Source organism: Enoplosus armatus, chromosome 14, assembly GCF_043641665.1.
Source record: "Enoplosus armatus isolate fEnoArm2 chromosome 14, fEnoArm2.hap1, whole genome shotgun sequence".
NCBI lineage: Eukaryota > Metazoa > Chordata > Actinopteri > Centrarchiformes > Enoplosidae > Enoplosus > Enoplosus armatus.
In genome coordinates, this window is record NC_092193.1 from 10,057,626 (window position 1) to 10,069,531 (window position 11,906).

The 11,906-nt window shown below is 38.8% G+C and overlaps 1 protein-coding gene across 1 annotated transcript; it reads left to right on the plus strand.

The window, feature by feature from the left end:
* Positions 1–11,462: 11,462 nt before the first annotated feature.
* Positions 11,463–11,906, plus strand: h2bk1 (H2B.K variant histone 1). Its single transcript, XM_070918492.1, has 2 exons — positions 11,463–11,576; positions 11,670–11,906. The coding sequence occupies exons 1-2, from the start codon at positions 11,463–11,465 to the stop codon at positions 11,904–11,906; spliced, it is 351 nt and encodes a 116-aa protein (XP_070774593.1).

Below are 11,906 nucleotides of genomic sequence, written 5' to 3' on the forward strand. Positions count from 1 at the left end.
AGGAAAAGATTAAGATTATTATTAAAGTAGGGATGGAAAGCAGCTTTTGTGAGATTTCAGGGGAAGATTTGAACTCTGGTTCACTTCAGACTGCAAGGTAGATTTTTACACATGACCAGAGAGATTGTGTTAAATGTGTTTCATCATTTTGATGAGTGAGCTCACTGTGGAAGAAATTCAAACATAAGAATCTGGAGGTTACAGAATATACTAATTTGATGACCACAAAATTCAAAAAAGATAACAACTGCCCTGGAAAGAAGCTGATTTTAAAAATGTAACAAGCTTGTCCTGACCTAAGACCTGACAGGGCACTAGAGAGCTAACTTCTTTGTTACCGTTTCATGTTTTGACAAGTCGCTATTTAGAATTTCAACTGGTGGTACAAAATGTTCTCAAATTGTGGTCCACAAGAAAAATCTATATTTTTCATGACATTGGTAACATATGCCCTATAAAATCATTAAGAGGGATTAAAGTGGTTAATGGAATTGGAAATACAAATTGCCATTCTCCCCTAGCCCACCCATCCATTACAATGCAAAACATTTTGAATGCTTTGTTTCCCAACTGCATCATAACCCAGACTTAATGGAATTCTTCCTTCATTTATTCAAGGTCAAAGCTCATCACTCCCACAGTCCTTTGCATTGTAAATCTTCCTCTCAACATGTCTGTGGGGTAATTGAAGATTTCCTGTAGTAGACGTCTAAATATCAGGATACTGTCAGTGAATAGTGATTCTATGTTTGGAAAAGAAAACACAACATGAACACATATTAGTAGATAAAGTCAACAAAATACAACCTGGTATATTAGAAACATGTCTCGATTTCATGTTTTCAGCTGAAGGTTTCTAATAAACAGCCGAGATGTTTTTTTCCCCACTGAAACAGGTTATGAACTCAGTTACTCTATAGGCGAGCAAGCCTCAGTGTTAGCAGTTAGTTGCGTGAGATTATTATCGGATACAGCACCAAACACTCAGCTAGATGGGTACGGTATACTGGCACTCATCCAAGTCCTGACAAAACACATTGCTGCCCACTGAGAGCATAATGCAGCGTGGTGGGGCACTGCTTTAACCGCTCCATCCAAACAACACACCACAATGATGGATGGGGATCAACAAGACTGTTCAAATCTGATGCCAGTAATTTTGTGGCCAGGTGAAAGTTCACAGTGTGCTAGACCACCAAATGTGCCCAACAAAAACACAAAGTATACATGCAGCAAAACCAAATTCATTAACTGTTGCTACCAGCTCATTTGACGCTGCAAGAACTTTCAATCAAGCAATACAACGGCAATTAGCTTCCCATGAATGATTTGTTTCTCAAGACACTCTTGAGTGCTGCTTGGAAACAAACATGTAAATGGGGACATTCCCAATTCACAATATTCGTGACACAAATTGAAAAGAAACAGGATTGAACAGCATTATTAAATTAGTGTTTTATCTCCTTCTACAGCAGAGGAGAGTTTTGATCAACTCTGAAGATTGTAGAGTCAGTCACTTAAAAACTGGCCATCTGCAGGGATTTCTTTCAGGGTTGATTAAAGATACGACGAAGATAAGAAATCGTATTTTTGAGAGTGGATAGAATCAATTGAGAGATAAGTAAGTTAGGTGTTACTGCATCAAACTTACACTTTAATAGATGGGATATAGGACACAGACATGGTGAGAATAATAAAAGGTCTCAACATAAGAGTGGGAAGTGAAACAGAAACAAGTGATATTGCAGTGCTGCCTTTCCCTAGACTGCACCTTTATTATTTTATCCTTTCTGGCCAATGTACAGTACTCTTGTTTAAATAAAATCCAGGCTGCGCCAAAGAAAGCTTTGCACACAGCTTTTTGGGTCTCTATTTCACACAAATAAATTGGGCTAATAGTAATGCAACCGAAGAATTAAACTCAAACTTATAGCACTAAGAGTGAAGAACGCAGGCATGCACATCATAATGCACATGAATTTCAGATACCTACAGTGAAGTAACAGTAATATAATCACACTTTCTTACTTTATATTTTTCTGGATCCTGATTTAACTGTAGCACTAATTTAACCCTTTAAAGTTGGGCTCAGGGACTACAACATTTTACTATTTTTCTTTTCAGTAAAACTACAAAAGAAAACAACCTTTACATTAAGGCCTACCTATACTCCCTGTGTAAGTGCCACTTACATACAGCCATATCTCACTGTGCACATTATAATGCAGCTGCAGCAGTTGGGTGTGTTAAGATCTTTATGAGGATATATTGTCTGATGTCACCTAGATCCAGGTCCCTTGTATAACTAATATATTCCTATATTACTGCTAATCAACACATGAGGTTCATGTTACTGTGTCTATTTCAAACTACTTTTCAATTTAATACTCCATCATTAAATGGACATGTATTGTCAGCGATGTGCAATATATTCAAATGAATGAGGATTCATTGTTAACACAAAAAACTAAAAGTAAACCATTTACAGTTTAGTGAACTTCATTCATACTGTGAGGTGAATGAAGAGATATTCTTGATTGGATGCAAAGCCAAATGGAGTGAAGAATGAATCAAAGCACAGAGTATGACTGCTTGGTGATAACTCAGCACCAGAGCACCTTTTCTGAATGATCATCAGTTTTGTTTAGACATTTGCACAACAACAAACATTACATTGCTTCCACTGACTACTGAGAAACAACTTGCCTGAAACAAATCATTCAGAATAAACAAGGTGGGCAAATAATGACAACAGACAGCACAGTGAACCCAACCTCATAACAACACAATGATCAGTCAGGAACTTCAATTTGAACAATGTTATTAAAGCATCTGTCAGATTTGCAAAAACAAATGCTTGTGTGCATGCTTAAACTATCTATTTGACCTTAGTACAACACCTCATGGGTAAAAAGTGTTTCCTCAAGATACAGGGATACACAGCACCTAACAAAAATGATTTCCCTCTTCTTAAATAACTAAGCCAGTCAGTGATGGCAAAAGAAAAAGAGAAATCTTTGCAGCATTTCACCTTAAGATCTTACCCGTATCACAAGTTTTAAGCACTATTTGCTCTCAGCACATCACAAGCATCAACAACAGTACACAATGCAACACCAACAACAACAGCTTTTGTAAGTAAGTAAGAAATAGCAACCACAACATTAACAGTAGACTATAATAGAGTACCAAATGCATTTAAGCCAGGCATCTGTTTAAAATAAATTGCTAAAGCAACATTAAAACTCATTCTAAGCTCATCCGAACATAAATGAAAAGGGACAGACTGTCAGGAAATAGAACAGCAAACATACTGTGCAGAATTGCAGCAAGTTAAGAGACCATGTACACATGAATACTCACTGTGGTGAAGTTCACTGGGTAGCAATCCTCTCCTCGAAAGGTGCACTGCAGTAGCATGTCATTGATGTCATGACCTGTGCGGTTATAGAAATCAGTCATGTTGAACAGTTTGGGCTTGAAGTTCTGGAAGTTTGCCTTATCCTTTAGGGCAGTCAGAACTTCGGGCTCAGCCAAGTGTGGGTTGGCTATTTGATAGTTATTATTCAGGAGGGCCAGGAGCTCTCCCACATGATAGAGGTCATTTCTGGTGATTTTGGAGAAGCGGAACTCATTGAGGTTACAGAAAGTAACAGCTGGGAACGTGAGGTTAGTCGCCGCCACCTCGTCCAGTTTGGTGACGTGAGGATACTCCAGGTAATATGACACCCGATCCATGCAGACCAGCATCAATAAGCCTAGTGAACCAAGGAAGGAAAGAGTCCAAAGAAACCGACGGAATGTCATGTGCCCATAGGCGAATATGTGACTCATGCCATGTAGGGTGGATATGTTAGCAAAAGCTTGCAGGTTGGAGGGCCTGATGCTTTCAATGCTTTCCTCTGAGCTTCCTTTCATGGCTGTAGAGTGATGCTCAAGACTGTCTCCCCAAGAACTTCAGGTTAAAGACTTTGCTTAGCAACAGCAATAGCAGAACCCAACCGGCAGTGTTGGTGTGGCACACTGCTTCTTTATTCCCTCAAGAAGTGGAAATGGGCTCAATAAATAGCTACCTTAAAATGGTTGTCAGTCTCTGTAACAGTTTTCTTTTCATCACCATTCACCTTCCAGTGGTTGTCAGCTGTTCCTGTAGTCCCAGGTCCCCCCTTTTCTTTCAGGCTGCTATTTTATTATCTCCAAAGCTGTCTCTCTCACTCCCTGCTCAGCTGTCCTTTGTAGCGGCACCAAACACAATGACAGCTCCAGAAACACCCACTTCTACCAAAACGCAATGCCTCCTGATTCCTGAGTGGTGTGAAAAGGGACAAGAATACAAGGGACAAGAGAAGAGAGAAGAACAGAGAAAATAGCAGACGTAAGGATAGAGGCGAGAGATGAGGGGGGCTGCAATGAAAAGGGCTAGCGTTTGGAGAGAGGTGCTAAGCCTCAGCAGTCAATGGGACCCTTCCTCCTCTAATCGGAGAGAATGCCTCTACATCGCTGTGATAATGGGATGCAATGGTTTTGTGAATGGAGGTAATAAAGAGAGAAATGGCTCACTGGTCCCTCGCTGCCACCTTCCTTTTTCTCTCGTGTCTCTTTTGCTCTTCTCTTTTCTTCCAGAAATGAAAATGAGGGGGTCAGAGACCTCCGACCAGCCCACCACTGTGCTTGACAACCGGCGTTCACAGCTTCCACGGGTTCCACTTCCTTATTTGCACAGATCCTCTGTTAATAGGGAAGACCACCTCTTGATGCTTTATGGCCACCCCCCACCAGCAGAACCACTAAACCCGTTTCGAGACCTCCAGCTTTAGTCCTGTTAACATACAGATTTATATTCTGCCGTGTGGAGCCTTTCACTCTCTTTTTCGCTTCCTCTCTCTCCCACCACTCCCCCATTTCTTGCTCTCTCGCTCTCTCTTTCAGTCTCCCTCTCTCTCCCTCTTCCTCTTTAGTAGTCAGGATCCATCCCACTGCTGAATGGCTGCTTTGCCTGTGTGTCTGTGCTCACAGGGGAAGTCTCTCAATCTGGACACAACCTTCACTGCTATTATTCTCTGATCTGCTCAAACAGCCTCCGCCGCCAACATGTTTGCTTGCATACAAGAATGCCACAGGTTGCATGTTTATTTCACTGACATACGTAATGGAGTTCCAGATATGTCCACATTTTAACCTTTTCATAAAAATGCAATAAAAAAGCAACCAAAACCACCTGGTTAAATGTTTTCTTCATTATTACATATGCTTCATTAACCATTTAATTTCAGTTCTTTAAGTATTGACTTCTCTTATGACAGCATGGGTTAAATATTTCCTTTATTTTGTAGTCCCAAGCAACAGACTAATCCCAAAAGCATTTCACAGTCTGGCTAAAGCAGTCCCAGGATATGATTCCATGGTGTGTGACTACATGAGTTTTTTTTTTTTTTTTTTTTTTTTTTTTACAGGCTTCACCAGTAATGGAGTTGCTTATTTTATTGGGGTTAAAATGTCACGGCGCCATTCTGAGAAACCTTTTCATTTCTCCTAGGACCAAACAAGATTATCACTCATTGGCTACCCAGGGATGTCTTATTATCATAACAATAGGTGAACCGCCAAGGATATGACCACAGCCTTTGAGGATTAAATCAATATCCTGCCCTAGTAACCAAGCACGGAGACCATAGCAACCATTACCCACAACACTATAGAGGTATGCAATTCAGATAAAACTACGTAAACCATTACATCCGTAAACTTCTGAGAAATGCAATGTCAACCATACATTGTCACAGTCGAGATGCAATTTAAAAAATGCTCACAGAAGGAAATGCAACATGATGCCTGACTATTGTGGTCTTTTTACCTGACAGGGAAGACTCAGAATAGGTCTACTAGAACAACATCTGAGGTATTGCAATTTCAAAACTACAAGACAGGAGCCTTTCTTTGCTTCTTCCACCCAAAAGCAGTACAAGCTAAAATCAAAACAGGATTGAGCCACCTTTAATAACTTTCAATAACATCATGACACCTTAAATATATCTGATACTATTCCTTGTCAAAATTTCACTGACTTAATTTAAAATTTACAAGATTTACAAGTAGTTGATGTCTGACTCAAGGTTAGCTAATCCCTTCCTACAAAATGTAAAATTCAGCCGCACTCCTTTGTATTCACAGTCATGACCGATCATGATTAACATGCTAAAAAACACTTAACAATGATGGATGATGCTGTGCCCATTTAACATAATATAAGACCATCACTGAGTTTCAATGTCTTCATTCACAAACAGTGCCAGGTAAGTCAATGTTGCTGAGATACACTGATAAACTAAAAACCCTTCACTAAGGAGTCAGAAAACAGAAATCAAGAATAGATTTGTTGGAATGGTTATATATTTTATAGATACTACTCTACAATGAGAATAAAGTAAACATACAAATAAATACATATGTAGGGAGTCCTACAAAATGTATACTGCAAAATGTGGTGTTTGCTGAAAAGACATTAATGGTCCCTTAGACAATAAAGATATGTCTAAGGGACCATCTCCAAGTACTGGATCAGTTTGTGGAGCGTGGTGGATGTGCAGAGGGTTGACTATAACCTGACCTAATGTGTCCATGATATTAAGTGTCTCGTCAGAACTAACCTCACCCTTCATATAAGAAAAACAGAAAACACTGAGGTGAAATCCTGTGACTACAGTGATGATACTGCGTACATGGTTTTACAGTAACTGAACAATGGTTTAAAACCTCAGTAAAAAGATTATAAATAACTGAATTGTCCTCAGTGAAACAAACGTTTAACATGTTGATAATTATTCAGTATTCAGTAAGAATATTGTGATTCTTGTCGTCATTGTTACATAAATCTGCATTTGACATTCAATTTCCATATTCAGTAATAGAATGGAAATACTCGTCACGCCGCGTTTATTTGCATTCTCTTTACATTTGGGTAACGTTGTCCTGTGTAAAGATTAACAAACTTAACTTCCAAATTCACACTGCCAGGCATGTCTGTTGTTGCAGATTGCAGGATGAAAGTGGTGGACTTTTCAACAGTAATTGGCTTTCAAGTGGATGGTAGAATGCACAGCATAATGCAGTGAATATTAATGAGGAGGAGTAATATTTGAGGGCTGCTAAGCACTGCACTCTCTTCTTTTGGGGGTCTTTGAATTTGACTTTTAACCAACAACTAATGTTCTGGAAAAATTCAGGCCTAAAATACTAAAACATTGTAAAGATGCAATAATACATGGACACAGGATTGTTGACCCTAATGCATCCTAGACAAATTCACAGTAATGTTTTATATGTGCGTCTACCTAATACAGCACACCTAATTCAGCTCTTAATCATAATCTGTGGTCTTCCTTTGTACTATATATTAGATCATGCTTTGTGTAAATGTTAGACCTTTTAGTTTACAGTTCCATTAGCATAGGTCAGATTTCTCTTTTGCAAATCCAAGAAATCTGTTGTCTTTTAATCCATAAAAGCTGTATTTGGGATAATGCACATTAAAATGATCAAATGTGATCAAAAGCTAATGTATGGAACGCTAACTGAAAACAGGATTTCTGATAATTCTTTTAAGTCAGTGTTAATCTGACTTACTTCTTCTTAACAAGATTGATTTGGTTTTGGTTGGTCCATAATGCAATCACAATGTGATTCATACTGCTGCCCTGCTCCTGTGTTGCAAAAGCTTTGGCAAAATACTCTATATAAAAGTTTAACCTGATTTGACAATTAAACATCTTAATTGAGTGAACAAAGAACTGTTGCCTCTCTCCCTATTTGGATCTAAATGATGTTGGATATTAAGTAATGTGCTATAATTACTACAGTTCACTGAAAATTCCTATGACAAGCAAACCGCCCTAATATGATGTACAGCTAAAAGGAGCAATTACAGTGAGTCATTCTTTGTGATACCCAAGTTATGTAGATTTGGTAAGCACCTCCGAGGACAGATTGCCCTGTTAGGAACTGAGCCCTGCAGTAAAGCAGTCGACATTTAAGAGCACATACATCATGAAGTTAGAGAAGGAGCAGCGGAGATACAACACTGCACTGAGGGAGCAAAAGCACAACCTGAAGTACAGATTAGACTGAAAGTGTGACCTCTAAGCACGTTGTTTTACTATATACAATGTTCAGCAGCTGACACAAGTACACTGCAACCAAAAAAAGTCAATGATTGGAACTGTTGTCAGTTTAAATGCAAAAACGCCAATGTAAACCTGAAGTCTACAGTAGTTTAGATATGTGGAGCCCATATTAGAAATAGTACACAACAACTATTTTGTTCGCAATGGTACTTATGTTAGCAAATAATGCTCCTGACCCCTTTTCATCTGTACAATATCACATTTCTTATATTGCTAAGATAAACTAAATACTATTTTGTATAAAACCTTAAGGTTTTGAATTGCTCCTTCAATAAGGGGCAAAATTATAAAGCTCTAACATTTGTTAGAGTGTGCATATGTTCACAGAATCACAAACTAGTATATTTGCGTACAAGACTCTGAAACAACTTGTGCATTTGGCAACTACAGAGTAATCACTGCAGGTATCAAGCTAAGCTTTGTTCTATTAAGCTGCAAACCCTGCAGAAAAAAACACGCCTTGTAGCCTTTAGCAATATGTTGATATGAAAGGCTGTGATAAACAGAACATTTTTCTTTTTCTGTGACTGTCAGACAGACGTAGTGAGGCAGCAGATGTGCACACACACTCACACACCTTTTTCCATCTTCTTTTCACAGATGAAACAAGCAAACAGCAGAAATCTGCCAGACAACAGAGAAAAAGATTCACAATACAGTCAACCAATGGCCGCTATTGAACGTGTGTGGCAGTTGCTGCAAATGACCTTGCATAAATGCTGTCTGAGATAACAGCCTATTCATATGTAATCTACTGCTCAATATCTGCTGTGCGCTTGTGGAGAACAAAACTGAGAGGGGAAGAAAAAGTCCAAGACCCTGGACACAGGAATGGCAATGTACTAAGAGATTTAGAAATAATTACATACACAAACTGTAACACTAATGTGACATTCATCAACACAAATGTACCCATTTCTTTTAGAAAACGAAATAAAAGCAGATAATTTAGTAATCTAAAGAGAATATCAGAAGGTCAGTGAAGTTTTACAGCAAAAGCCTTTCATGTAAAAGCTGAAATAAAAATATTTGGATAAAATAAGGATGGGTTTCTTCTCTGCTGCTCACTGAAATACGTCATTATTCTTAGGCTGAATATATATTAATGCTTAAACCACAGGGGTAAGAGGTGTTTTGTGTCTACACCATGACAGATAGAAATATGTTGCTGAAAGTGTTAGCCTAAGTAATGAGTCCAAAGCCATTTAAAACCCCAAATGTACCCATTATGAAGCTGTTATTGCAAACCTCCACTGCTTAGAGCTCTCAGGTGTTTGTCTTAACACTGCTGTCAATTTATGTCACAATCTACAACCTAAATAGCCTGCTTGTTAGAGTGATATTGCAGTAACTTTCTTACATTCACTGCTTACCTATTATAAGATTATTTATGATATGTGGGACCTCAGTAGCATGTTTAAAGGCAATACAACTGCGCCACGCTTTGGTACCATAGTAAAGATAAAGATAAAGTGCTTTACCATTTGGAGAGATGTGTTTGTACGATAAAAGGTATAATTTGTGTTTAGTTCCTTCCTTGGATCTCATCAATCACACAGATACAGGAATTGGAACATACAGTATATATTTATACACACACACACATCAGACAAGATAGATACATCTTTGAATTGTGTTATTGGCTTATACTTTACTGATATATATATATTCAGCCTAAGAATAATGATATATTTCAGAGAGCAGCAGAGAAGAAACCCATCCTTATTATATATATAAAAATCAGACAACATTGTGGGATTTGGGGAATAAAAAGAGCCTTTGCTTTAAGATAAAAAAAATATATATATGTGTGGTCAAAGTCAGCAGATGCTGAGATGTTTTCTAATAAAATCTGGATGTAGTTGGTCCTCAAATGTCCTATTATACTAAATGACTAGAACAGTCACACTCACAGAGGACCAATTTAGATGTTACACTCATCCCAAATAAAATGACAACTAAATCTAATAAAGAAAATACAGGCTTGGGGCAGAAACATTCTTATCCCAATAATCAGCATGAAAATCTTACATTTGTCAAGATGTTGTACACATAAACGTGTCCAGGATCAAACACACCATTACTTAACAAACAAAATGCCCCATTAACACATTCAGCCACACCATAGTAACACTAACTAAAACTGAAATACATTGTGTGCAATGTCAAGAGGACAGACAAACACGCTAGGGGGCCATAGATCAAAACCTACAGACGGCTCACCTCCACTACCAGCTGCTACCACTGTGCACCTATTGATGCTGTACCTATTGAAGTTATTGTAAACTGTATATATAGCATCTGAATTTTTCTGGTATCTGAATGTGCTGAGAGAATATGCAGAGAACATGCCTAAATTATGAGTTGCCAAGGAAACAAAAATCCAATCATTAGCACAAAACTGAGATACCACTAGGCCTTTGTAATTAGTGCCAATTAGGAGTTTGTTTAGACACCAAATAGTTTATGCACCAAGTAAATACAGTCACTTAACACAGCACTCCACTACATTAGAAATCTTCAAGACAAGATATCAATAGTGCAAATTCCCAAACGTATCTGCATATTGTCTGACTGCCACACACTAAATCAGACAAAATGAACCTGGGGCTTTTTGGGGATGGGGTTCTGGAGCAAGTGCCTGCTTTAATCCAGCCCTGCTCATAATAGTGTACATTTTTAATATGCATTACCTCAGTTTATATTCATCTATCTGAAAGAAAGTGCAGGCCTACATGTAGATCAAGAGTGAGCTTAAACACAATTGTGCCTACATGTGTTTTCCTGTAAATGTTATGGCATCTAAGCACACATCTTGGTCTAAAATATTTTGTAAACTACAGGGGACATGGAAGATTACAATGGATTACAGTGGAATCTACTACAGGTATATAACTCCACTTGTAAGATTTCATGCAGCCTAAAAATGGTGCAAGTGTGCCACCCAGTGGACACCATTATTATGTGCAATGGTATAACCTCTTAGTGTATCCTCCATTTCTCACATTACTACCGTGCAAGACTGCAATACAAAAACAACAACAACAACAACAACAACAACGCTACCAGCCTGAATAAAACCACGTTTAGGAGGCCTCTTCGCCGCAGTTTCATTGCTCCAAAAAATAGCGCAGGTGAGCTAAATCAGTCGCTAATTAACGCGTGCTACATAAACAGCCGTCCACGAGCCAGAAAACTGGGACAATAATTCCTAAACCACTTGATACAGCATTTGGCGTACTTAATATTGTCAAAGTTCACACATTTGACATAGTTTAAAAAATGACTAATGATATATCTAAAAAGAAGGGGAAGAGTTCTGGTGAGAAAAAGGCGAAAAGAAAGGCGAAAAGACGAGAGACTTACGCGATGTACATCTATAAAGTTTTGAAACAGGTGGGTGGAAAAAGCGCACCGAGCTCTAACTACTTCGGTTTTCCTATCTTGAAATAAACTAACAAACCTTTCCCCCCTCTTCTGCCTGCGAAGGTTCATCCGGACACGGGGATTTCAAGCCGAGCCATGAGCATCATGAACTCCTTCGTGAATGACCTGTTCGAGAGGATCGCCACAGAGGCGTCCCGGCTGGCTCAGTACAATAAACGCTCCACCATCACCAGCAGGGAGGTGCAAACTGCAGTGAGACTGCTGCTGCCCGGGGAGCTGGCTAAACACGCTGTGTCTGAGGGCACCAAAGCTGTCACCAAGTACACCAGCTCCAAGTGA

Coding starts and splice junctions, on each gene's coding strand:
- h2bk1 (XM_070918492.1), top strand. CDS start 11,463: ATGACTAATGATATATCTAAAAAGAAGGGGAAGAGTTCTGGTGAGAAA. Junction 11,577..11,669: donor TCTATAAAGTTTTGAAACAG/GTGGGTGGAAAA, acceptor CTGCCTGCGAAG/GTTCATCCGGACACGGGGAT.